Source organism: Nyctereutes procyonoides, unplaced genomic scaffold, assembly GCF_905146905.1.
Source record: "Nyctereutes procyonoides isolate TBG_1078 unplaced genomic scaffold, NYPRO_anot_genome, whole genome shotgun sequence".
In the NCBI taxonomy this organism is placed as follows: Eukaryota; Metazoa; Chordata; class Mammalia; order Carnivora; family Canidae; genus Nyctereutes; species Nyctereutes procyonoides.
This window is the reverse complement of record NW_026575146.1, coordinates 71,132,444-71,158,554: the sequence shown is the minus strand read 5'-3', so window position 1 is coordinate 71,158,554 and position 26,111 is coordinate 71,132,444. Positions and strand designations below refer to the sequence as shown.

General features: G+C 46.6%; 1 protein-coding gene across 3 annotated transcripts in view; it reads left to right on the top strand.

Moving 5' to 3' along the window:
- Positions 1 to 3,142: 3,142 nt before the first annotated feature.
- PPP2R1A (protein phosphatase 2 scaffold subunit Aalpha) overlaps positions 3,143 to 26,111 on the top strand; it is a 43,473-nt gene continuing 20,504 nt past the window's right edge. For 2 of the 3 annotated variants that reach the window (XR_008662514.1, XM_055310375.1), the window contains exons 1-4: positions 3,143 to 3,313; positions 16,746 to 16,836; positions 21,185 to 21,285; positions 25,380 to 25,612. Coding sequence is in view for 2 of the 3 variants with exons in the window: in XM_055310375.1 (XP_055166350.1) it covers positions 3,236 to 3,313; positions 16,746 to 16,836; positions 21,185 to 21,285; positions 25,380 to 25,612 (503 nt within the window). In the remaining variant the exon portion in view is untranslated. The remainder of the gene's footprint in view (positions 3,314 to 16,745; positions 16,837 to 21,184; positions 21,286 to 25,379; positions 25,613 to 26,111) is intronic. The other variant, XM_055310376.1, reaches the window with a different exon arrangement.

The window sequence follows — 26,111 nt, the reverse complement described above, 5'->3', positions numbered from 1 at the left end:
AATGAATCTATTATTTAGAACCTCTGGCAAAAGGAAGCAGCCTTCACTTAGAAGCCACATTTGCTGTATGAATTTGTGGCCTCCATGACATAACTAACAGATGTTCTTTTTAAAAATAGCAGTAATTAAAAACCAAACTAAATTAATAAAAAAAAAAGAGTATTAGCTTATTACGGAGCTCTCCTCAAAACTGACCCTTGGATATGTGTGACATTCCTCAGGAACTCCTGACTGCCCTAAATCCAAGAAAAGGAAAAACAAATGGTTAAGGAGAGCATGTGATGTAATAGGGGCACCGGGTGTTATATACAACTGATAAATTATTGAACACTACATCTGACAGTAATGGTGTACTGTATGTTGGCTAATTGAATTTAAATTAAACAAATTTTTAAAAAGAAAAGTAAATGGTTAACTTATAGAGATTATAGTTCTGCAAGACATGAGACTCCTTCAGTTTACAAATGTCTTAGTGATGGGGATCCCTGGGTGGCTCAGCGGTTCAATGCCTGCCTTTGGCCCAGGGCGTTGGGGGAGTCCCAGGATCGAGTCCCACATCGGGCTCCCAGCATGGAGCCTGCTTCTCCCTCTGCCTGTGTCTCTGCCTCTCTCTCTATGTCTGTCATGAATAAATAAACAAAATCTTAAAAAAAAAACAAATGTCTTAATGATTTACAAGAAAAAAAAGCACTTAACAATAACGAAATTTCCAGAAGGAAACTCTCAAGTGTCTTAATGCTGTGCTAGGTGGAAAAACAATCTTGACAATGTCAAGTCCTCCATTATCTTCTAGGTCCTCTTTAGTGTATGAAAGTTCTTTTGAAAACCTCCGTTTGTCCTTACCCTCAACTCCTAAGTATATTACCAGTCACCTCTCACAGCCCAGGTGCACCAGCTCCTTCTGCCCACAGGTCCTGTTCTCTTGCTTTAATAAAATCACCTTTTTGCACCAAAGACACTTCAAGAATTCTTTCTTGGTCATTGGCTCCAGACCTTACCAACATTGAAAAACTACATCAACTGTCTGGCTTAATATTCGAATTTTGGAATGAGTCAACATGGACTCACTTGTAACGGGATAGGAAGAGCCCCCAAAGTCCTATGTGGGGCAGCCCTGGTGGCTCAGGGGTTTAGTGCCGCCTTCGGCCCAGGGCCTGATCCTGGAGACCCGGGATTGAGTCCCACATTGGGCTCACTGCATGGGGCCTGCTTCTTCCTCTGCCTGTGTCTCGGCCTCTCTCTCTCTCTCTCAGGAATAAATAAATAAAATATTTTCTTTAAAGTCTTATGTGCCATGGAAAGTGCATTTTCAAGAATCAAGGCAGACTTTTTCCAGCAGCATCTCAGCTTGACAGGAATATAAGTGGTACCTCTCCATTTAGAGGAAATTTTAAGCTCCACACTGTAGCCAAAGCCGCTGGTGCTAGGAACCCTCTGAGGCTGCCCTAAATGCATGGCCCTGATCACTGATGGTTTAGGGCAGCTGAAACCTAACGGTGTCCCCTGGGCCACTGGGTCTCGTTAGTTTCAGGGCCAGCTCTGCAGAACCGAATGGGAGGCAGGTCCTTCCTTTTGGTCACATCTCAAATACCTGGGCTGCTGCCAAGGGTCTAGCTGTTCAGTGTGTTACTTGGAAAAGTATGGACCAGCAGATTAAGGACCCCCTCCATCCACTGCCTTGGGCTGTGAACTGTGGAAACCAATTGCAGTGCAGAAATGCTTGCGTGGCTCCCTCATTTAGATGCCCATGGTGAGGGCCTGTTCTTCAGAGACTGCCTAGAATCAAGCTGATGATTGAGCCTGTTTCTGATGCAGAGGTATTTTTGATGGGGAACAAAGGACTAGCTAAGGACAAAGCACAAGCCCTGGGAAGTACATTGACAAGTCCTTGAAACAGGGAGAGTGATGTTCCTCTACAGACTCAACTGCCTTGATGTTCATACTTTGCTAAGGGCAAAAGGCAAGATTAGCCAGACACCCAGGATCCTGTAAGTCTACTTTAACATATAAAAATTCCTTTAGAAATTCCCTTTATCTCTAAACCCCCAAGATACATGTTGGCAATCATCTCACAAGCACGTGGCTCACCAATATGCATTTGAAGGGTCTCATGACTCAGGTTTTATTAGACCATAATAAGTGACCTTTCTCAACAATAGCTAGCCCCCTCAAGGTCCTGGAAGCCTTGCTTCCAAAATTCCTTAGAGTATGCTATCCTCAAACCCCTCCCAACCCCCAGGTATATAATCAGCCACCCCTCACAGGCCTAGGGCAGCAGCTCTTCCTGTCCACGGGTCCCGTCCCCGTGCTTTACTAAAACCACCTTTTTGCACCAAAGATGTTTCAAGAATTCTTGGTGGTCGGTTCTAGACCTCACCTATAATTCCAAAACTTCATCAGTGGTAGTGGTAGTCGTATGTGGTTCTGAGGGCTGGACGGCAGTGAAGCAGTGAACGGGAGACATTTATGCAGAGATCTGCTCTCCAAGGAAAGGGATGTTTTGGACAAATGCTGTTTGACGTGAAAAAGCATGATGTAGTGCGAGGGCTCTAATTTTTCAGGGCCACTGAAGTGTAAAACGAGAAGTGGAAGATGTGCCTTGACTATCAGCCTGAAGGGCTTGAGTTTCATCGAGAGAGTAAGGCAAGTCACCAACCTTCGCTGGGCCTCCGCATAATAAGGCAAAAACCTAAGGCTCATTCCCATCTCCTCCCTCACAGAGTTGCCGGCAGTACGTCCACCAGGAACCAGGACCACTGCCTCACAAGCCAAAACTTGCAGACTGTCCGGGTCCTCATATGACGTCACGCACTCCAAGCGACGCATGCACAGAAGCTTTGTGCTGGACCGGCCAGAGCGCAGGCTTTGCTTCCTTTGAATCCCTCCATTTATTGGTTAGGTACAACTGCTCGTCTCCCTCGTCGTTAGCGGCGACGTAGGCGGGTACAATCTTGGTCGCTAAGATACCGCGTACTTCCGTTTCCTTCCCCTCTCTGCTATACTGAGACAGCCGACCTCGTCCCTTCAACCAATGGCAAATGGGCAGTGGGCGGGGCTTCATTTATCCGGACCAACGAAATGCGGGCGTCGCGCGGCCAATGACCGTGGGGCAGCCCCTGTAAAGTGGCTCAGGCGGCCCCACGCTCGTCTTCCGTCCTCTTCCCAGCCCTACCCTTCCTGCCGCGGTTTCAGTACGGCGCCGGCTGCAGTCTGACAGGAACGGGACGGAGCCAAGATGGCGGCCGCCGACGGCGACGACTCGCTCTACCCCATCGCAGTGTTGATAGACGAGCTTCGCAACGAGGATGTTCAGGTCCGGAGGCTACGGGGGTCTTGGGGAATTACGGGAAGAGGAAATGGGGGCACGGACGGCCCTCGCGGAGAAGGCTCAGTGTTCGCTAGGAGTGGCGGAAGGGGGAGGCGGCCAATCAGCGTCCGGCTTTCACGTTTCCATGTCCCTGGACTGGATGAGAGGGCGCCCGGGATTGGGTGTTGGCCCACTGGAGGGCGGGAGGCAGGCCAGCCTGGAGGCGCCCGGGCCTGCCAAGTGCGCGCGGCGGCCCGGGTCCTGGGAAGCTGCGCCTGGGGAGGGGGTCAGGACACTGGGTGGGGCGGAGGGAAGGGCTCGGTGATTGGCGGCGGCCCCGGAATGGCCCCTTGGGGATGGGGCGCGCGGCCTATTCCGAGTGGGGGAGGGGCCCCCGGTGTGTGGGGGCTCGGGTAGGTTTTCTCCTTACTGTGTTCTGGCGGCTGGGCCTCAGCGCCGTGGGGTAAACTCTCGGAATGGGGCCTGAGCGGTGACGGCTGCCCTTCCAATTCCTGCTCTCCCTCCCTCTTCAGTTTTGGTGTAGAATCCACGAGGGGAGGTGCGGCGAGAACACCCCATTCCCACGAGGGCAACTAGCCAAATTTAAGCACGGATTTCGAGATTGAGATTCTCCCGCCTTCTGGGGCCCTGCCGGGCTGCGGTGGGCAGTTGACTAAACAAACAGCCTAGCACATTTCTGGTGAAGGGCTGAGAAGACTGAGGACTCCACGGTTTGCCCATCCCGGCCCTACCTCCCACCCGCCGTGTGACCTTGTGCAAATTACTTCATCGCTCTGGGCCTGTTTTCTCTGCAATGTAGGCTAATAATAGTTCAGGCCTCCCTGGGTGGTTGTGATGGCCTGGACGAGTTAATACTGCAAGTAAAATAGAACGGTGCCTAATTGTTATAAGGGCCCAATAAATGTTAGCTGCAATTATTGGGAGTAGTAATGGAAGAGGTCCCATTCCTTTATAGGAGCTTCCATTTTTCTGTTTATGAAACTGAGCGGACTGCCTTAGGCCCAGCCTCTGAAGTTCGGGGTAGATCACTGATTCTGGAGTCAGACAGGCTGCTGCTGTACTTCTTGCTAATTGACATGGGCAAGTTTGTTAATCCTCTTGGCCCTGGCTTTCCTCTTCTCTCAGATGGAGGTAATTATCTGGTTCATAGGGCTCTTGTATGAATTCATTTGTTCAATAAACACCTGCCCCATGTCAGTTATGGCGATAATGGTGACACCAGTTGTTATACAAGAGGCAGATGTGAAACAGCTGAATACATTATTAACAGTTGTGAGATGTGGGAAGGAAACAGGGTATTGTGATAGTGAATCAGTATTTATTGGGCCTCAGCTCTAGGTAGTGCATTGTTTTAGGCACATGTATACAAAAAGGAACAAGGTGGACAAAAACTCGTGGACTCCTACAACTTTTATGTTGCCTGTGGAGAAACAGACAATAAGACAAGTTAAAATGTGTACCATGTAAGATGGCAATAAATGCTTTGGAGAAAAATGAAGCAGGGATGGGGAGGACGGGAGAATGTTACAAGTTTAGAATGACTAGGGAAGGCCTTATTGAGAAGGGGACATTTTAGCAGAAATGTGAATGAGAAGCAGGCCTCATAGATATCTGGGGGAATAGCATTCCAGGTAAAGGAAGCAAGCGCAAAAGTCCTGCAGCAGGAATATGTAATGCATGCTCTGAGAACTGCAGGAAGCCAGTGTGACAGGAGCCAAGAGAATGAGCTGTTGGGTGTCAGGAGATGAAGATAAAAGGGACTATGACTCAGAGGGAACTTGTGAGCAGTCACTTAAACTAGGTGTTGCCAGATCATTGAGCACAATGGTTAAGAAAGTTTTTGAGGTGTTTTATGGTACAGCTTAACAAGTTTAAGTAGCATGAGGACCTGTGGATAGAAAGAGCTGTACTTCTGTATGAAGCCAGTGGTTATATGCATGGTGCTCAAGGGGCAAGGGATGTGGAGGGAGAATTAGATCATAAATGTTTTCGAATTTCTAATTGTAAAACTAATTTCACAAGATTTCTCTGGTTTGGTATTAACTATTGGTGAGATATAGAGGCACTCTTTAAGAATCTAGCAAACAGGTTTTTTGTCCTTATTGAAACTATGCAGCTGTAGGTCAGCCTTCTGGGCTAAAAATGAACATATTTCTGCTTCTATCCCTCATCACAGGGATTGGCAAATGGCCAAGGGTGGCCCTTTGTCTTTTTATTTTTTAATAGAGTGTTATTGAAAACACAGACAATTCTATTTACATATCCATGGCTGCTCTGTGAAACAGTAGGGTAGAATTGAGTAGTTGCAACAGAGAGTTTTTGGCCCCTTAACGCCTAAAATATTTACCACCTAGTTCTTAATAGGAAAGAGGATGCCAACCTTTTTTTTTTTTTTTTAAGATTTTATTTATTCATGAGAGACAGAGAGAGAGAGAGAGAGAGGCAGAGACACAGGCAGAGGGAGAAGCAGGCTCCATGCAGGGAGCCTGATATGGGACTCGATCCCAGGACTCTAGGATCACACCCTGGGCCAAAGGCGGCGCTAAACTGCTGAGACACCCAGGGATCCTGAAAAATAGATAATTAAACAAAATATGAAAACTTGAACCACCTCTGTATTAAATCCTATCCTCTCTTCCCCCCACCTCCACCCCCAAAGTAGCCTATGTAATGAGGTCCTTACAAATCTTGGTAGGTATGTGCTGTTCACTGTGCTAGCCACTCTCTATATTTGGCTGTTGAACACATAAAATGTGGCTAGTTTGAGATATGCTTATAAGTATAATATATTACTAGATTTCAGAGACATAGTATGGAGGGTATTAAACATTTCAGTGAAGCTTTTTATCTTGATTACCCATTAAAATAATAAAAATGTTATATTGGGTTGAATAAAATATGTTAAGATTAATTTTGCTTGCTTGTTATTTTTTTTTTTTAATATTACCAGAAAATATACACTTACATGTATGGCTTGCATTTATTGTCTGCATTATATTTTTTCTTTTTTTTTTTTATTTTTGGCCTTCATTATTTCTATTGGAGTATGCTGACTCTAGCTCATGCTCTATTCATATATCAAAGAAGCAAGCTAGGGTTTTTATTTTTTTTTAAACACTAAATATTTTGTTTTACAACTCACACTTTTCACTTAGTATTTCTTCCATATCTTTTCATGCAGGTACATACAAATCTGTGTTTAGAAGGAGTTTGAATATTTTCATAAGAATCAGAGACAAAAATCTCAGACTGCCCACTCTCACACTGTGCCCATGTGTATGGGCTTTCCGAGGATGCGGCTTGGCTCTGATTCATCTCTCAGGACTCAGTGGCTCACTATAGACCTCAGAATAGAGGAGCCCAGAAAGGGTTGAATAAATTATAGCTGGTATCTGTTGGGTCCCTGCTCTAAGCTAACTGCTACAAAGGGAAGTATATTTACAAGCTTATTGAATTCTCACAACCACCCTCTGAAGTAGGTCCTGTGGGTACCTGCATTTTCCTGATGAGGAAACTGAAGCACAGCATAGTTAGTAACTTGGCCAAATTCATGGAGCTGGGAAGTGGAGGATCCAGGAAAGGTTCCCAGAGGAAGTACAAGACCTGAGGAGAGAATAGAATTTGGGGTGGAGGGATCCCTGGGTGGCGCAGCAGTTTGGTGCCTGCCTTTGGCTCAGGGCACGATCCTGGAGACCTGGGATTGAATCCCACGTCGGGGTCCCGGTGCATGGAGCCTGCTTCTCCCTCTGCCTGTGTCTCTGCCTCTCTCTCTCTCTCTCTGTGTGTGTGACTATCATAAATAAATTGAAAAAAATTAAAAAAAAAAAGAATTTGGGGTGGACAGAAACTGGCTGACTATATCCATATGCCAGATACTTTAATTGGTCTTTAATGAGACAATCTCGGATACTAGAAAGAACATGGAATTTAGAATCCTCTAGTCTTGATTCATTTGCTCAGCATATACTTGTTCAGCACCTCCAATGTGTCAGATTGTTTTAAATGCTAGAATACAGCAGGGAGTAAAATGGCAAAGCTGCCACCTTCATGGGGCTTATGTTCTAGTATAGGAGGCAGACAGTAGATCAAGAATGTGAAGTCAGTGGCAGTAATTGCTTACTAGAAAAATAAGGCAGGGACCAGGGACTAGAGCAAGCCCAGGGTTGCCTTTTTTTTTTTTTAATTGCACTTATTTATTTTTAAAGTTTTTATTTATTTGAGGGACAAGGAGAAGCAGTCTCCCCACTGAGCCAGATGTGGGTCTCAATTCCAGGACCCAGATCATGACCTCAGCCAAAGTCAGCTGCTTAACCATCTGAGCCCCCTGAGCTGCTTTTTAGATAGGGTAGTTAGAGAAGATTCTCTGAGGAAGTGATAGAGAGCAAGGACTTGAATGAAATGGGGGAGGGGGGCAATCCAAACAGTTGGTACAAAGGTCCTGAGGTGGAAGCATGCTTAGTGTAGGTCTTTGTTGCTAAAGCAGAAAGAATGGCATAGTGGTGAGAGGTGAGGACTCATCTGGAATGAGATCAAGTGAAGGCTTGTGGACCAGAGCAAAGGCTTCCGTAAGATTGGGGAGCTGTTGCAAGGCTTTGTGTGGAGGAATGACATGTTCTGACTTAATTCTAAAGGATCCTCCTGGCTGTTGAGTAGGGGCTGGGCAGGAGCAGATAGACCTGTTGGGTTGTCATTGCAGAGCACCTAGGACTGATGGCATGTATGTAGGGAGAAGAGGTTAGATTCTGGGTATGTTAAGAGGAGTCCTTTTGGGGATAGGATGTAATGTGTTGGATGATGAAGGGGAGAGTCAAGGATGTCTGAGCTTTGAATCCTAGCTCTGCCAGTTTATTCCCTGTGTGTCCTTGGACCAACTCCTTTTCCTCACTGGGCCGGGATTCCTCACCTGTGGAGTGGGAATAATGATGAGGAAGCAGCATCTGCCATGGAGGTTTGAAGATGCAGTGGAATTGGCAAGTTAAGTGGCTGCCTAGAAGTAGGCATTCAGTAAGTAATGACCTTGTTCAGTTGTTGTGGTATCTTACTGTTTTATACTTAAGAGAGTGATGTGCAAAGAGATTGCATCCTTTACCTAAGGGCTTCCCAGTCAGTAAGAGGCAGAGGCTGGATTATAATATCCACATGTGTTTGGGGCCCCACATTACTTAGACTGTGGTCCACTGGTTGAGAGGCTAGGTTTCTGTTAGACTCTGTTTTCTCATCTATAAGATGGGAATGATTTTATAATTTAGGAATTTGTAAGGGGGTTGTGAGGATTAAGTAGTATGGTACATGGAAAATCCTTAGAACAGTGCTTGGTGTGTTATAGGTGTTCAGTAGTGTTGGCCTATAGTAGTTATGTTGGTGATGAGATAATGGGGGCTTTGTCAAGAGGCGGTGCTTGAGTATTTTAAAGACTGTTCTCATTATTTAAGAGAGAACTCGCATGCATGAGCGATAGCAAGGAGAGGCACAGAGGTGGAGGCAGAGGGAGGAAAGAGAAGGCGAAGCAGACTCCCTGCTGAGTGTGGAGCCCAACATGGGGCTTGATCCCAGGACCCAGAGATCGTGACCTGAGCTGAAATCAAGAGTTGGACACCCAACCAACTATGCCACCCAGGCGCTCCTTTAAAGACTGTTCTTTTCATGATTACTCTAGAGTATTGTTTCTCAACCTGGGGTGATGTTGTTTTCCCCAGGAGACAAATGTCTGGAGATCTTTTTGATTGTCACAGCTGGTGGGTATAGTGCATCTGGGGTCCCGTGGGGAGAGGTGAGTGATGACCAGTGTCCTACAATGCACAGGACCGCCCCCACCACAAAGGTAACCCAGGTCTGAATGTTAGTAATGCTGAGGTTTAGAAGCCCTACTATGTGCCCAACCTCATAATGTGTACTTTGTATGTGTTAATAAAGTCCTCACAAAAGACATCTGAGATAGGTGCTAATTTACTTTCCTTTAAAAGATTTTTTAATAGTTATATATCAGATGTAATGTAATGACACAAGGAATTAGCCAAGGGCACTAGGTTTCAGGGCAGCCCTCCTCAACACCAAGCTGAGTCCCCTGTGCAGAAAAAGTCTAGGCCTGGAAGTGACACAGGGAGACACAGCCATGGATGGAAGCAGAGTGGGATTTCATTTTTTTTATTTTTATTTTTTTTATTTATTTATGATAGTCACAGAGAGAGAGAGGCAGAGACGCAGGCAGAGGGAGAAGCAGGCTCCATGCACCGGAAGCCCGATGTGGGATTCGATCCCGGATCTCCGGGATCGCGCCCTAGGCCAAAGGCAGGCGCCAAACCGCTGCGCCACCCAGGGATCCCCAGAGTGGGATTTCAAATCCTGGCCTGGCTACTTTCCAAGTTACTTAGCCCTTCTGGCCTTGATTGTCTTGTTAAATGAAAAAAGAATGGAAGACACACAGGCTGGGTTGTGTGGGTTAGTGAGATGTTCTGCATAAAGCCCCTGCAGTTTCTAACCACTATCCGAGATCTTGCAGCAGTTTGCTCCGTGTGTATGTCTCAGAAACATGGAGTTCCAAGCTCCGACTTTTTATGGAACACATGGGGAATTGGTGAATGAGAAGTTAGAAATAAGGTGGTTCTCTGAGAGTTTAAATTAAAAAGAGTTGTGTAGGATGGCAAAGAACTGGGTTCAAGTTGCAGGTTCTGCCACAGTTCACTGGGTAGCCTGCATTCCCCTCTCTGTGACTTACTTACCTCTGTAGGATGACTGTGGGGCTGGGGTCTGCCTCTTGTGTTGTCATAAGAATTACAAGGGAGAACCTGTGTAGAGTACCTAGCTGTGTACCTGGCACATAAGTACTCTGAATTGTAGTTGAGTTTTAAAACACTGAAATTATTTCTATTTATGCTTTTTTAGCTTGCCCAGCCCTGTGCTAGGTTCAGGAATCACCACTGGAAATAGTTGAACAGTCCTGACCATTGTCCCAGAGACAAGTCACCTTCCAAATGAGGGAAACAGGCATATCCATAAATAATTATGCTAGGCAAACTGCTGTGAGAACTGTTCACTCTAGTGCTGCAATTTCTGCTGAAGGTGGAGAGATTACTGACCCACCCCCCCCCTCCCCGCCAATGCCAAATACATGAGAAACAATGGTAAAGAATAACAGCTAACACTGAGGTGTTTGCTGCCTGCCAGGCTCTGTCTCTAGGTTTTCCTTAATTTGATCATCCCAGCAATCCCATGAGGTCTGCCCTGTTGTATTTCCCATTTTACTGGGAGGAAACGGAAGCTCTGAAGTGCCCAGACTTGTCCAGGGACCCTTAGCTCGTGGGTAAAGCCAGAGTATGTGCTCATTTGTTGTTTAAAAAATAAATAAAAAAAAAAAAAACAAATTCAAATGATACAGAAATACAGGTTGTGATGCCCATTTTCTCTCTTCAGCAGTATTAAATGATTACCAAGTGGGTGCTTTGTTTTTCACACCCACACATATATTCATTTAAAAAAGTGATCCTTTGTGAAATAAGGAAGAAAGATATGTAAACTTCAGGACTTTATAGGAGATAGACTCTGTCTCTCACTGGGCATTTCCCCCCAGCTCCTTGTTAAAGCACACACATTACATTACAGACCCACCACCCTATTGCTAGCCACCAGTTTTTCCAAACAAAAAGATTGCTCCAGATATCCTCCAGATGCTTGTCTCTGCTTGTATTAACATCTGTATTTCCTTTATTTTAAAAAAAACAAAACAAAACAAAAAAAACCCAGCAGATATTTATTGGGCTCTAACTCTGAGCAGGTGCTGTCCTGGGTTCTTGGGGCACAGGGTGAAGAAGACAGGGTCCCTGCCCTGTGAAGCTTACGTCCTGGTGAGGAATGACAAACTGAACAAAGAAGTCTGTGTTGAAAGTGGCGAGCGTTCATATATGTGGAGAGTGATGGCATGCTGTTTTCCTGGGCAGTTGTGAGGATCCAGCAGAGGCCTGGGTAAAGTAGGGGGAGCTCTGAGGTGTCTGGAGGGATAGTGTTTCAGGCAGAGGAGACAGTACATCAGTGAGTGCAAAGAGCTGGGTGAGAGTGGTGTTGCTTTGTTGGTTTACTGTCAAGGAAACTTAAGGCAGGATTTCCAGGGGTAAGGGGACAGTAGGCGGTGAGAGTTGGTGGGGAGGGGGCTAGATTATGTTGGGCTTCAGAGGTCATAGCAAGGGCTTCAGATTTCTCTCTGAAGAGAAGGTGGACTGCATGTAGCTCATACTGGACACCTTTGTAACAGGGAAGCTCCCTGGGGTCACACTGTACGTGTTTGTGTCAGGGACGCTTTGTGGATCCAACGGGAATATGGGCTTTAAAAAGGAGTGTTTCTGCAGGTGAATATAGTGGTGGGAAGTAAGATTTTAGATATTGTGTCTCCATGTACTGGGCTGTGTGCTGAGGGCTGCTGGGTATAAAGGCAGCCTCAGTCCAGAGTGACAGTGGCTGTTGCAAAACCATGCCTGTGGAATGTCATAGGTGACTGACAGGGACCTGCTTTGGGATCCGTACAGGATAATCTTCCAGCATTGTGCCATGATCAAGGAACAGTAAGGATTTCTTATTGATGTTATTCATAGCTGCTCCATCAGGAATGTCACAGAGAACCCAGCAAACAGTTGTTTCAAGTTAAGGGTTCATTTTTTCCTTCCATGACCAGTTTGGCAGCTTGAGGATTATATCACAGAATTGGGTCAGAGTATGCTGTTCTTTGACCTGCCCTATGGCCCCAAGATCGCTGTGTGACTGCAGATCCCCTTAAGAATACTTCCTAGAAGTCACACCCAGCATTCCCACTTGGATTTCACTGGCTGGGTATTAATTTCCTGGTCACGTTGGATGAAAAGGCAGTTCAGAAATGTCTCTTCCAGGGGGTTATGTGCACAGCTGAAAACTAGGGGTTACAAGCGTCAGCATAACCCAGTGCAGGAGCTCTCAACCTGAGGTCCATCTAGAATTCCAACACAGGTCCATGAATTTGGATGGGAAAAATAACATCTTCATTTTCAATAACCTATAGCTCCAATTTAACTTTCCTCCTATTATGAATTGTATCACAATAGCAAAGTATAGTTTTAGTAAAGCCTGTGGAAATCATAACTGTTCACATCTGATGTCAACTGTTGCAGGTACTCTAGAGTTTCATGTGTTCTCTATTTCAAAATTTGGTTATTAGACCTGCTAAGGGCACTCATCCCGTGTCTACACACACACACTATTAAAAACACAAATACAAATTGATGGTACCAGTTAAGAACCAGCTGACTCGTGTTCTAATCCTGGCTCTGCCACCTATAAGCAGTATGAGGTTACTTAACCTTCCTGTGCCTTTGTTTTCTCAGCCATGTAGTGGGTGATCCTGAATCCTCAGGAGGTTGCAAGGATCAAACGAGACAGTAAGGCACCTAAAACGGTGCCTGGCACACAGTATGCACCATGAGAATATTTGCTATTTTTCTTTTGCTATGAGAAAAAGTAAAGGAGTCAGTGGACAGCTAGCCTGCTGCCACGTGTGCCCTTCTTGACAGCTGAACAAAATCAGGATGCTGTCAACAGGGTGAGATCATAGCTGTCATTATTGTCTTTTAGTCAAATTTATGTCACTTGCTACTCACAGTAACCTTCTGAGGATAGGTGATGTTATAATCCCCATTTCACAGGTGAGGAAGTTGAGGCTCAGAAAGGTACAAAGAGTGACCCAAGATCCCATAGCTAATATGTAAAGCTGCTTATTAGCCTCGAACCCAAAGTGATGTGACTCCAGAGCACCATCCTGTGCTGCCTGTCTTGAGTGTTGATGGTGCTGTCTGTGCTGAAGAAAGGGCTGACATTCTCAACAACACCAAAGCCAGACTCTCCAGGGACAGCAGGAGGGAAGGAGCTTCTCCACCATAGCAGGGATGGCCTGATTCTTATGCGCCCACCCCTTGGGCATCTTTCCTAAACTACAGAGGTGTTGAGATTAAGAGTCTGGGTACCTGGCTTCCAGTCTGGTCTCTGCTGCTTTCTGGCAGATGACAGCTGCTCTGTATATCAGTATCCTCACCCTTAAAACAAAACCTACCTCAGGGGCACCTGGGTAGCTCAGTGATTGAGCGTCTGCCTTTGGCTCACTCAGATTGTGATCCCAGGGTCCTGGGATCAAGTCCCTCCATCAGGCTCCCAGCAGGGAGCCTGCTTCTCCTTCTGCCTATGTCTCTGCCTCTCTCATGAATAAATAAATAAAATATATTTTTTTAAAAAGGTAATACCTCTCTCAGAGCTCAGTTCTAAGGATCAAATGTGTTACTTTTCCCCATCAAGTACTTGGATGCTGTCAAGCACATAGCAAGCAAGCAATAAATGTTAGCAGCTATTGTTGCTGGCGTTATGCTTAGGCTCATTTCTTGCTAGCATCTCACTGTTGCTGCTCAGCTGTTGTCGCCCTGGCCCTTGTGTGCATTTCCCCATAGCTCAGCTAGAGAAGAATCCAAAGATCCAACTTGGAGGAAACAGGCAACTAAGTCAGTATTCCCCCCAGTATTTTATTATGGAAAACTTCAAACCTACAGAACATTTAAAGACTTGTACAAGGGCCAGCAGACTACAACCCGTGGACCAGATTCAGCCCATGGCCTCCAAAAGGAAATGCAGTTTGGCTGGAACACAGCTCTTCCTGTTGGTTTGCATATTGTCTGGCTCTGTGGCTGCCTTTGTGCCAGGGCACAGTTGAATAGTTAGGATAGAGATGGTGTGGCCCCACATGCTGAAAATATGTAGTTTTGGCAATTTACAGAAAAGGTTTATATTTACCACCTCTATTCATTAACTGCTAATGTTCATCATATTTCATTTATTATGTTTCCATTGGTCTGTCTCTATATGTGTTTTATTTTTTGGCTAAGTATGATTTGGACCTCATAATACTTAATCTCTTGATTCATTGCTGCCAGAGAAGGAGTGTTTGGACCATGTTAATCCAAAAACCCAGTGACATTGTAGGAGAAATGTGAGTGCATTTTTCTGAGAGGAGAGGCCACCATAGCATTTCCTTAGATCACATTATTGTCTGTGATCTCAGATTTTTAAACCCATGGACCAAGGAACTAATGTAGGATACCAGTCACTCACAGACCTCTTTAGGAAAAGAACTGGCTGAGGGAGCCCCATCCCTCCTTGTGCCTTTCCTTCCGGGAAGAAGGTGTCCGCTCTGCCCAGCAATGTGGCTTACTCACAGGGGTGTTTCCTTCCACTCCCACATGCATAACTTCACTTATTCTGCTGCAGCCCAATGAGCCTGGATGAGAGGCCGCACCATTGAGCTGGAGAAACCAGTAAGGATTTCCATTGCCGTGGACTGTGCCATCGAAGCATCTGGGTCCCAACTCTCTCAGTGCTCGCTTTGGCATGTGTCTGCCTCTCTGAGCCTGTCTCCACATGACGGGGGATGTTGGATGCTAACCTCCCTAGGAGTGAGAGGATAGGGAGAGGATTGAGAGAGGTCCTAACACCTAAGTGCTTCATGTGAGACTTATCCTGTGTTAGCCAAATGCGTTAGAGTCCTGGGTGCCAAAATAGATCACCACTCATTTGGTGGCTTAATGTAACAAAAATTATTCTCACAGTTCTGGAGTCTGTGAAGAAAATTGGTTTCATGCCTCTTTCTTAGGTTTTGGTGGCTGCTGGCAATTCTTGATGCTCTTTAGCTTGTGTGGATGCATCTCCTTGATCTCTCCCTCCATCTTCACTTGGCCTTCCCCTCCATGTGTCTCCATGTCTTCTTTTCTGTCTCATAAAAATACGATCATTGGCTGTGTAGAGAAAACTTGCACTCCTGTGTGTCTCCTTGACTCTCAAATCACTACCACACTCAACACTTCTGACACCACATGTAAGGTTTTTCTAATGCCAAGCAATTCTCTGTAATACCAGCTGGATGTCTTATAATTTGTTTCAGTTCTAGCACTAACCAGAGTCAGTACTGACCCCACAGATTAAGGGCTGTATCTCCCAAGACTGCCTCCCACTTCAGATGCCTGTGGCAGTAGGTCCCTCATGTCACCCACAACTTCTGTCAGATTTGGCTAAAAATTGGAGGTTTACTTGTCCTTGGATTTGGATATTTGCCAAAACAGCTCACAGAACTCAGGGAAAAACTTAACATCTCTCAGCTTATTATCTAATTTAAAAAATGATAAAGGATTTGAATGAACACCCACATGAGGAGCTATAGGGTGGGGTCTGTAAGGGTCCTGAGTACAGGACCTTCTGTTCCTCTGCAGTTGGGATGTGCCACTCTCTGGTATGTGGTTGTTTTCACCAATCTGGAAGCTCCTCAAACCCTGTACTTTGAAGATTTTTATGAAAGTGTCATCATAGAGGCAGGATTGATTATTAACTCCATTTCCAGCCACTTGGAAATGGCTTGGTCTTTTGGTGACCAGTCCCCACCAAGGAGCCCACCAATATTTGCTTCATTAGAAAGAAAGACATTGCTGTCACTCGGGAAATTGTAAGGGATTAAGGAGCTCTGTGTTAGGAATCAGGGTTATAAACTAAGTATTAGAATAGAAGATACTCCTAGTGTTTTTATTCACTTAGGAAATTGTGAGGGTTTTAGAAGCTCTGTGCAGAGCAGATACCAGTAAACATTTTTTCTGTTTCACAAGGGCTCCCCCTAAACTTGGGATGATCTCATCATGAGATGCTGTTTTAATTACATCTGCAAAGTCCCTATTTTCACATTTTTGAGAACTGGGAGGTAGGACTAGAGCATATCTTCTGGGGGCTGCTATTCAACCCATTAGGCTAGTGCTGTCATTACTACAGCTAATAGTACTCCTGTTTATATACAACATTGTTATAATATTGTTTGTTCTGCAATTATCACTGCTGGCTGGTGTCCTGGGTTTCAGTCCCTGCCCCACACCATGTACCGTGTGACCCTTAGAAGGGACTTTGCTCCCTGAGCCTATTTCCTCCTAAGTAGAATGGGGCTTATAACAACTCTGACGACTAGGTTGTCAAGAGCACCTATGTGTGTGAGTGCCCAGCCTCTGACCTGGCTCAGAATAAACTTGCTGGAACGTGGCCGCCCCTACTCGAGCATGTCAGGTGGTGCTGAATGCAAGAGGGGGCCAAAGAGAGGAGGAGGATCAAGTGTGTGGGGGTGCAGTGTATATAGTTTTAGAGAGTGGTCTTGGAAAGCACCAGTTGAGTGGTTGTCTGCTCAGTAAGATTCAGTAGGTACTTTTGCTGAGGCTGCTGCTACCATTGTAATTTATTGACTCTGTCACTTGGTAGGTGTATGCCAAGTTACTCTTCCACATCCTTACCCACATGAGGCTTCCAGAAGCTGCCTGGATCCAGAGCTGTCACGTACCCCTGAGTCTGGACTTGCTAACATGCTCCTCTGCTTTTCTTGTTCTCTCATTAGCTTCGTCTCAACAGCATCAAGAAACTGTCCACCATCGCCCTGGCCCTTGGGGTGGAAAGGACCCGCAGCGAGCTCCTGCCCTTTCTAACAGGTAAGGAGGTGGACTTCTGGGGCCCAAGCGGAGTGGGGACACCTGGGGGGTGGTTCCTTTTGGGGATTTAAGATTGTGAGTATCCACCCTGTGCCAAACATGGTGGGGTGAGGGCAGGATTGATGAAAGGGTTCTGCAGGCAGATAGAGCCAGGTTTGAATCACAGCACTAACAGAAGCTGGTATCTTGATGAGTTACTTAACCTAACTGTTCCTTACAGTGTTTGCATATAAAGTACAGATAAACATGCATGTGCTATATATCATTGATGTGAGCATTAAGTAACGGTAGTAGTTGCTGACGTTTGTCCTCTGCCTGCCTTGTGCCAGGAGGTGCTCTAAACCCTCTCCTGAGGATTGGGTTAGCTCATGGTCCTTACTGTGCTCAGTAAGTGCACATCAGCATTGTTCCCTGTGTTAATCTCACAACGGTTCCTTAAGGTGGGGAAGACCCCACTTTGTAGGTGAGGACACTGAGGATGAAGAGGTGAAGGAGTGCATTTGCCTACAGTGAGGAGGTGACTCTAGTCATGCTAGCTGCAGACTTTACAGCACTGGTTAATGACTCAGGGTCCTGGTGACCTTGGTTCAAATCCAGGCTCCACCACTTTCTAGCTTTGTGACCTTGGATGAGGTATTTCACAGCTGCCTGCCTCTGATTCTTCATGTGTGAGATAGGCTTAATAGAACAACCCGTTACGAAGATTAAATAAGATGCTATGTAAAGTGCTTACACGGTGCTCAGCATATGGGAAGAGCTCCAAAGTGTTAGCATTTAGACTGCCCTACCCCATGCACTCCTGACTGAAGATGTGTGCAAAGCACTTGGCACAGTATCTAATGCACACCAGTCCACCAGTTAGTAGTAAATCCTCTGCTCCCACTATTCCTATTACTACTTTATAGTAGTTGAAATTGCAGCTGAAGTCTCAGTCACTAGTGAGACTCCTATCTGATCCTGTCGTTGGGGTGTAATGGAGATGCTGGGGAGGAAGGGAGCGGAGATCATTGTTCCTTCTTTTGACATGTGGGGACATGAAGGCCTGCAGAGGTACAGGGACTTGCCCACAGTGACACGGCTAATGACTGAGGAGCACAGGCTTATCTGCTTGGGCATGCCACACGAGGAGTGGGGATACATGGGACGCTGAGCAGGTGACCCAAACCGAGTGGCTTCCATGGGTGAACATTGGGCAAGACGTGGGAGCTCTCAAGTGCTGAGGTGGAATAGCTGGGGCACAGGAAGTGTAATAAAGTAGGTAAAGTAGTTAGTGGGACCTGGGTTTGAATCCAACTGTGCCACAGCTGTGTAAGCTACTCCATTTCCCCTAGCCTCAGAGGTCCCTTATCTGTCAAGAAGTAGAGGAGGACCTAGTTTATAGGGTTGTTGAGGATTAAGTGTTCCACACAGAGCTGGGTCTGTAGAAAATGCTCAGTGTGTGCTGCTGGTCCCTCTATAGTGAAGTAGTGGGGAAGGCAGCTGGGGAGGGAACTGGCAGGAGTAAACAGCAAATGGAGGCAACATTGAACGTGGTGATTGGATGGGGAAGAGGCACAGGGACAGGTGGGTGGTAGGGTGGTGGGTTTGCCAGTCCTGAGTGCCAGGCAGCAATCTGGGATTAATCCTGTAGGTGAAGGCAGATAGCTGCTGGAGGGTGGGCGGCCAAGATGTAGAAAATAACCTCCTGTGCACACAGCAGGGTGAGATGGGCAAAAAAATAGAGGCAGCCAGCTTGGGGTCAGTGGCTGAGAACACAGACTGTGCGGTTGGGCTGCCTGGTTTTGTCCCAGCTTCATTTCTTACGTGAAATGGGAATCCTCTAATATGTGGGCCATTGTTAAGATTTAGTGACTTTTCAAGACAGATTTCTTTGGGCTGCTGTCCTTAAGTGATGGCAGATTTTTTTGCTTTGGCTTTACCCATTGCAAAATATTCAAAATAGCAATAGATACATTGCATCTTTCAGAAAAGATGCTACTGTTTCAGATAGAACAAGATGAAAGCCCTCTCTGAGCTCAGGCCTATGGAACATTCACAGTGTTATGAGGGGAGAATTACTGCCTGATGTCTCACTGTGTTAGAAACCAGTGTTGGTAATTTTTGGCCATAGTGAGATGTGGATGTGTTCCAAGGTAAGTCAAATCACCTATGTGTGCTGGTGGCTAAAAAGTCACTTGCCATTTAAAGACTTGTACTTAGGCAAACACTGGTGAAAAGTATCCCCAGAAGTCCTGGATTTGTCTTAAACACCTTGTGGTTTTGTTGGGAAGGTATACAAAGGCAGGTTCCCTGAGGCAGAGGAGAGTGGCTTGATACCTGCCTTTAGTTGTGGCCATGGCATTTCTTCAAGTTCAAGAAAGAGTATTTTTTCTATTTAAAAGATCTGGGTTCATTTAAGCTAATACATGGTACAGTTAAAAAATACTTTGATGTAGGCCATTTGTTGCATATTTCATAAATATCTGATGCACACCACTATGTGCTGTGAGATGGAGAACAAATCAAAGTTTGTCTTCATGGAGCTCCTTTTCAGGGAAATAGGTAGTGATAAGGCTGGAGAGAGAAAGTGGGAATAACGGTAAGAAAGATTCCTACTAGTGGTCAGGGCAAATCTTACTGGGGGTGTGACCTGAATGGCACCTACTTTATAGGACTTTAGGAGAAGAATGTTCCAAGTACGGGGAGAGGCAGGAGCAGGATGGACAGAGTGTTAGGGGGAAGATGTGAATTGGAGATTAGTACAGTGGCCACATAATGTGGGATCATGATATATGGAGTCTAGATTTTAATTCATGTTTCTCAGAAACCATTGGAAGATTGAGGTAGGGAAGTGTCATGATTTAAAGAATCAGGATTCTGGGAGGAGGCTGAGTGGTTTGGGGGCCAGGGTAGAAGCAGAAAAACAGTTAGGAAGCAGTTGCAGTGACCCAGCAAGAGATGGTCGTCAGAGTGATACTGAAGTGGAAGGTCAACAGGTCAGCCTCAGAGCAGTGGGGAGGAGGTGACCCTAAGCCTTTGAGTCCAGAACAGGGAGACTGGGAAGGCTGTTCTGTAGAGGTGGGGACCATGAAAATACAAAGTGCTGGCAGTTCCTTCCGATTTGGCTTTCCAGGGACATGGCTTCACCAAGGAGTCTGGACCGCATACTGAGTTGAATACCAGGTGAGGTTAACTATGTACAGAGAGGGCCAGGGAAACTGAGGCTAGGAAGGACCCAGGCCTGGTGGCCCTGGAGCCATGCTAGCCTGTGTTCTCTGAAGCACTGATTGGGCCAGGCCCCATGCTAAGCTCCTCATAGAAAACATCACTTCACTTTGGTTTCACACAGCTCTGTTGGGATGTAGGGAGAGAAAACAGACTCACAGGTGAAGTGAATGGCCACACACTCAGCCAAGAGAGAGCAGAGAACCACCACAAGGTGAGGAAGATGATGACAGCCCCAAGAGCTTAGAGGGTGGTGGTGAGGAAGCGACTCAGAGCTTGAACGTGTGAATAGAAGTAGCATTGACCAGAGCATGGTCACGTGGCATTCCAGCTGCAGGAGGGCCTGGGATGCCTGGCTGGGTTGCTGTATGCTTGGCTTAATCTCAGAAAGTTGAAATGCCAGCATAGAGGCCAGGGATGCTAGCATCTTCTGCCATAGCAGTCAGCAGTTCCTACTGGAAGCATCTTCTGCCATATGGGTCAGCAGTTGAAAAAGGCCTTTGGGTTGAGCATTAGGACTCAGCATCTCTGTCTTTACATAGTCATTCGTTCTTTTAGCACACCTGGACTGAGCTACTGTGCTCATCTCTAGCAGAAACTGGGGTACAGAGAGGAGCCAGTCCTGGACTCCAAATATAAGGACTCTCATAAAGGTGGCTTGGGGTTGAGGGGAGTATAGAGAAAGGATGTGCTCTGGTCTGTTCAGGAAACCTGAACTGAGTCTAGAAGAATGGAGAATTTCTCAGGCTAAAGAGAAAAATTAATTCTTGGCATAGAGGGCAGTACTGAAGAAAGAAGCTGGACCAAAGCGAAAAGCCCCCATTGACCAGGCTCTGTGCTTATATGCATGGTTTTGTGTGCTTCTCTGTAATTCTCCCTCAGAGAAGTGGGTGCAGGTGCAGAAGTGGGTTTGTAGACTGGTTTCACTCCCCCAGTGTCCCTCACCTAGTAAAAGGCAGAAGGGGGCCTTTGGTGCTCTGTCCTGATCCAAGTCTGCATCTCCGATCTGTGTACCAGCTCAAGTGGAGGGTGGAGAGACTTGAGTGCTTACAGAATGGAGCCTGCTTGCTCCCAGCTTGGGTCACCCAGAGTCTTGGGTCAGCTTTGGGGTGGGGCTATAACAGAGTCTGTCTTGGTTCCACAGATACCATCTACGATGAGGATGAGGTCCTCTTGGCCCTGGCCGAACAGCTGGGAACCTTCACCACGCTGGTGGGAGGCCCCGAGTATGTCCACTGCCTGCTGGTGAGTCTGGGAGGCAGGGAGGTCCTCTTGCCCACCCGTTTGGGGGTCACCTTCAAGGAATAGGCAAGCCTTGGACATTCTCTTTAATCCAGTAGATTAGTAGTGGCATTCATATAGCAATACCAAAGATGTACTTGTTTACCTTACTGTTAGCTGGGTACGCCTGACCAGTGCCAGGCCCTACCTGGCACTGTACATATAGGGCTCTGGGTGTGGAAGCCATCTGAGTACTACCACTTCTTTGCTGTGTGACTTGTAAGAGTTACTTAACCTCTCTGTTAAACTTTACTCATCCGTAAAATGGGAGTCATTAAAACATCTTTATAATTAATTTAAGCCCCCCCCAAAAAAAAATTAATTTAAGCCATTGGCACATGGCAAGTACCATCAGGTGTTAGCTGCCAGTGTCATTAAGCTGTATGTTTTGAAGTCATGTCCACCCTTTGGGAGACATTTCTATTTTGTAGATGAGCCACTGGGCATCTGAGAGGTTAAGTGTCTTGGCCAAGGCCTCACAGGTAGTAGCAGAGTTGGTTGGGATTCTAGGTGCCTGCCTATGCACCCCTGTGCTTGGTGATGGCTAGGGACACAAAGATGGGTCAGATATTAATAAATAGTAACTGCTATTTGTGAGAAGAGAAAGGAGAATTTCATTGTCACCAGGGAAAGAGTCCAGTCCTGTGATCTGGGAACCAGAAGCCTCAGGGCTTTCCCAGTCCCCTGGTTTTCATTGTTCCTCAGAGCCCGTGGCCACTGCTACAACCTGCTCCCCTCCCCTCACCCCTGCCCCAATAATTCTGTATGTCATGGTTTCTAAAGACACAGCTTTATATTTGACAACTGTGCTTAATGATGCTTAACACTTTTCATTAGCAGCCTTCTTCCTCCTTGCATTGTGTGAAATAATGGCACTTCTTAAAATTGGGGGAATTTGGGGTTTGAGCAGATATGGTAACTTTTCTTCCAAGCAGTATTAGGTCTGAAGAAATTGGATAATTGTCATTAAATTCTAGTCTGTCAGCTTTCATCTGTGTGTGCGTGTATAATTGATGTGTATGTATACGTAGACAATTGTATGCAAATGTGATCATTTCCTACATTTTACACAGATTAGGGCTGTTTAACACAAGGAACATGATGAGGTCTGGGGACCAGCCTGAAAAGGGTCCTGTGTGTCCCTTGAAACTTTCTGCAAGCCCTAACATTTATCAGTTTTTCTGAGAGAATTTGTGGCTTTCAGCAGCACCTCAAAGGACTTGGGAACAGAAAACGCTGATCCTGTAGCTTTAACAAGGGTCCCTTGGGCCCTCAGGTGGTATAAGACTCAGGCTTGCTGGGGAGCAGGACTGGAACCCTGGAGTCCTTCCCTTACCAGGTCAGGGTCATCCCACACTTACTTTGAGGGAGAGTCACAAGGCCTCTGGGGCTGGTGTTCATGATGTTCACATCAGCTGGCAGACACATCCTGAGGGCCCTGGTCCAGGGAGCACTGGAAACCCAGAGGCCAGGTCCCAGATCCGAATGCTAGTGCTCTTTGGTGCCTGTAGGTACCTTCCACACAGTCACCTGTCATGTCCCTCAGTGACCCTGTGACATACATACTCGTACCAGCCCCAGTTCACAGATGAGGGAACAGGCTCAAGGCCTGGTTTACGAGAATTGCCTGAGCTGAGAAGAGACCATCAGAATTTGAACCCAGTCCCCTGCCTCTTAACCACTGCTGCTCCTTTCTACTACCCTCCCAGGGGCTCTCAGTTGCTCTACAGGCTGATTAGAGCTGGACAAGAGAGAAGCTGGGGGACCTTAGAACCTGGAGGAAGCCCTTCACCTGTTTCAGATGGGATGGGGAAGCTGTCAGTGAAGGCTTCCTGGAAGAGGTGGCAGTGGATCTGGATTTTGACAAAGAGAAATGGAAAATGGCTACTGTGCAGTTTTTTCATTCCACAAACTTGAGTACCAGCTATGGGCCTTGGGAACCCAGAGGTGTGTCAGAGCCAATCCCAGCCCTTGTTCTCTGTAGAGGTGAAATGGAGTTAATTTCATAGGGATCCATGTAGCTACAGCACAAGGATTGATTCTGTATCCACAACTTTTAACCCTTTTGGAATTGTGGATCCCTTTGAAAATCTGATGAAAACTCTAGAGCCTTTCCTAAAAGTACAGTGATTTTAGGAGGTTCACACCTCTCCCCTCCCCTGTATCTTCTCTGGGTTTGAGAACTCTACTCTCTCTCCTTCATAGAGAGGCCCCCCAGTATAGCTTTTCATTGTGGGAAAGCATTACTTGAAGTTTCCTAGACCTGCATCTTTCTGGGCCCCACACTGATTTTTTTTATTTGGGCTGAGCCTGGTCTCCTGGGTGATCCTGTTGTGGTCCAGACCTCGCTGTGAGAACCACAGCCTATAGGAACCCACTAGGGCAGACACCATCATGTGACCTAAACACTGCATGGCTTTGGTCCCCAGGCCTCTATTATGACCAGTTACTCTCTCTGAATGGAACAGGTTAAGCTCCACCCAGAATCACTCATCACATACTGATTGAGTACCCACATCCCATATGCCAGCCTGGGAAGCAGAAAACCCCAGAATGAGGAGGAACAGTTCCTATGGTAGCCTAGTGACACCACCTTCGGCCATACTTCCATGAACCAGTCCAGAATCAGGAACCCTGTGATAGCATGGTATTATGACAGAGGCCACACACTTGGTGGCCTAGTGTTAATGTTTTCCTTTTGAATCATTGTCAATCTTTTGTAAATGAGATTTTTTTTGGTTTATTTTTATTGTGGTTAAATATACAAATTTAGCCAGTTTTAAGTGTACAGTTTTGTGGCATTAGGTATATTCACATTGTGGTGCAACCATCACCGCCACCTAACCTCTTCCCAAACTGAAATTATCCTCATCAACCAGTAATTTCCCATATCTTCTTCTCCCCTGCCCCTGGGGCCTGCCATTCTACTTTCTGTGTCTATGAATATGGTAACTCTAGGATCTACGTATAAATAAATCCTACAACGAGTGACCATTTCTGACTGCCTTATTTCAAGCAGCATAATGGCTTCAATGTTCATGGTGTAACACATGTTAAATGAGATTTTTGGCATATACACAACTGGCCCTTTTGGCTGCTTTTGGAAAACAGTTTGCTCTTACCAGCTGTGTTTTCCTACGGTGGCAGCTGATGGAGCCGGGAAGCAGCTGTCCTCCTGAGGCTAGTTGCCACAGTTTCTGCCTCTTTCCATTGTCCCCACACACCACCTTTGCTCCTTGCTCCATTTTATTGCCTGCCTGGGCCCTGGAGCCATTTCCAGGTATGATTTCCTGCCTTCTACACGTCAGGCCACACTGGACTTCAGAGTGCAGACCTTCACACTTTCATTTGAACAGACTAGAATCACTTAAGCGTCTCTTTTTACAGTCTAATGGTTGAGTTCCCGCCCTGCCTGAGGAGCTCTGCTGGGCTCTGGGGACATAGTGATAAGCCAGTCCAATGTCCCTAAAGGAGCACAACCCCTCAAGGCCTTGCAGTCCGAGCTCCTGGGGGCAGTCGCCTATCAGAAGCCACAGCCATGCTTTCAACCCTTTGTAAGCTCAGGAGCTAGGTGGCCTGGTTTGGATCCTGGCTTGGAGCTAGCGCTAGCGTGGGCAAGTTACTAAACTTATCTGCCTCAGCTTCTGCTTCTGTAAAATGAAGACCGTCATGGGACCTTCACAGAGCCAGCGTTGTCCCCTCCCCCATCCCAAGTTGTGTGACACAGTGACCCTGCTTAGAACATCTAGCAAAGAGATGTTCCAGTCAGTATCCACAATTTGTTTGTGCACTGTGAGGAACTAATGACAGCTGTGGCCTTCTGCTCAGAAAGCGATGTGTATAATTGTGAGGTTCATGGCCCCCAGTGAAGCTCCGTCAAGGACCTCTTTGTGATGTTCTTTGTTAGGGCTCTTCAGGAAGGCCTGCTGGGTGAAGGCTGGGATGGAGAGGTCACAGAAGGTTTCTCAGAAGAGATGAGCTACAAAGGGCATGGGGTTGGGGTCAAGGCTGGGGTAGTGGGGAGGAGACCTGCTGTGACCTTGTACTATGTGCTGCAGCCACCCCTGGAGTCGCTGGCCACGGTGGAGGAGACAGTGGTGCGGGACAAGGCGGTGGAGTCCTTGCGGGCCATCTCGCATGAGCACTCGCCCTCTGACCTCGAGGCCCACTTCGTGCCACTGGTGAAGCGGCTGGCGGGTGGCGACTGGTTCACCTCCCGCACCTCAGCTTGTGGCCTCTTCTCCGTTTGCTACCCCCGCGTGTCCAGTGCCGTCAAGGCAGAACTTCGACAGTGAGTCTCAGCCTCCCCTCAGCTTGGACCCCTTCTCTCAGGCTCTGCCCCCACTCCCACACCCGTGCCTTAGAGAGCCTGTGTGCCCAGGGCTGATCCAGACACAGCCTCTTGTTCATTTAGGAAGTGAAGAATTGATAGCTCCTTTCTCCCTTTGGGCATTGTGAGGATTTACAAGAATTACCACATATAAAGTGCTTAGAACAGACTCTGGCCCATAAAAGCACCCCACCCTGTGACGTTACCATCTTAGACCTGCCGCTGGTCCAGAACCTGCACAGATACACTGGTGAAGTTTGGCTGCTTGCTCCACCCTCTTGCCCTTAGGCTTGATACCCCAGAGAATTCCTTGTATGTAAGGCTCACCTCCAGAAACAGTGAATGAAAATTAAAAACTTAATGGTTTAAAACTTCCCATTAGTATGTGTTCCCCTACTCTGCACTGTTTTTACTCACCAACTCCACAGACTGTTGAGCTGCAAGCCAAGGCCCTGAGCTC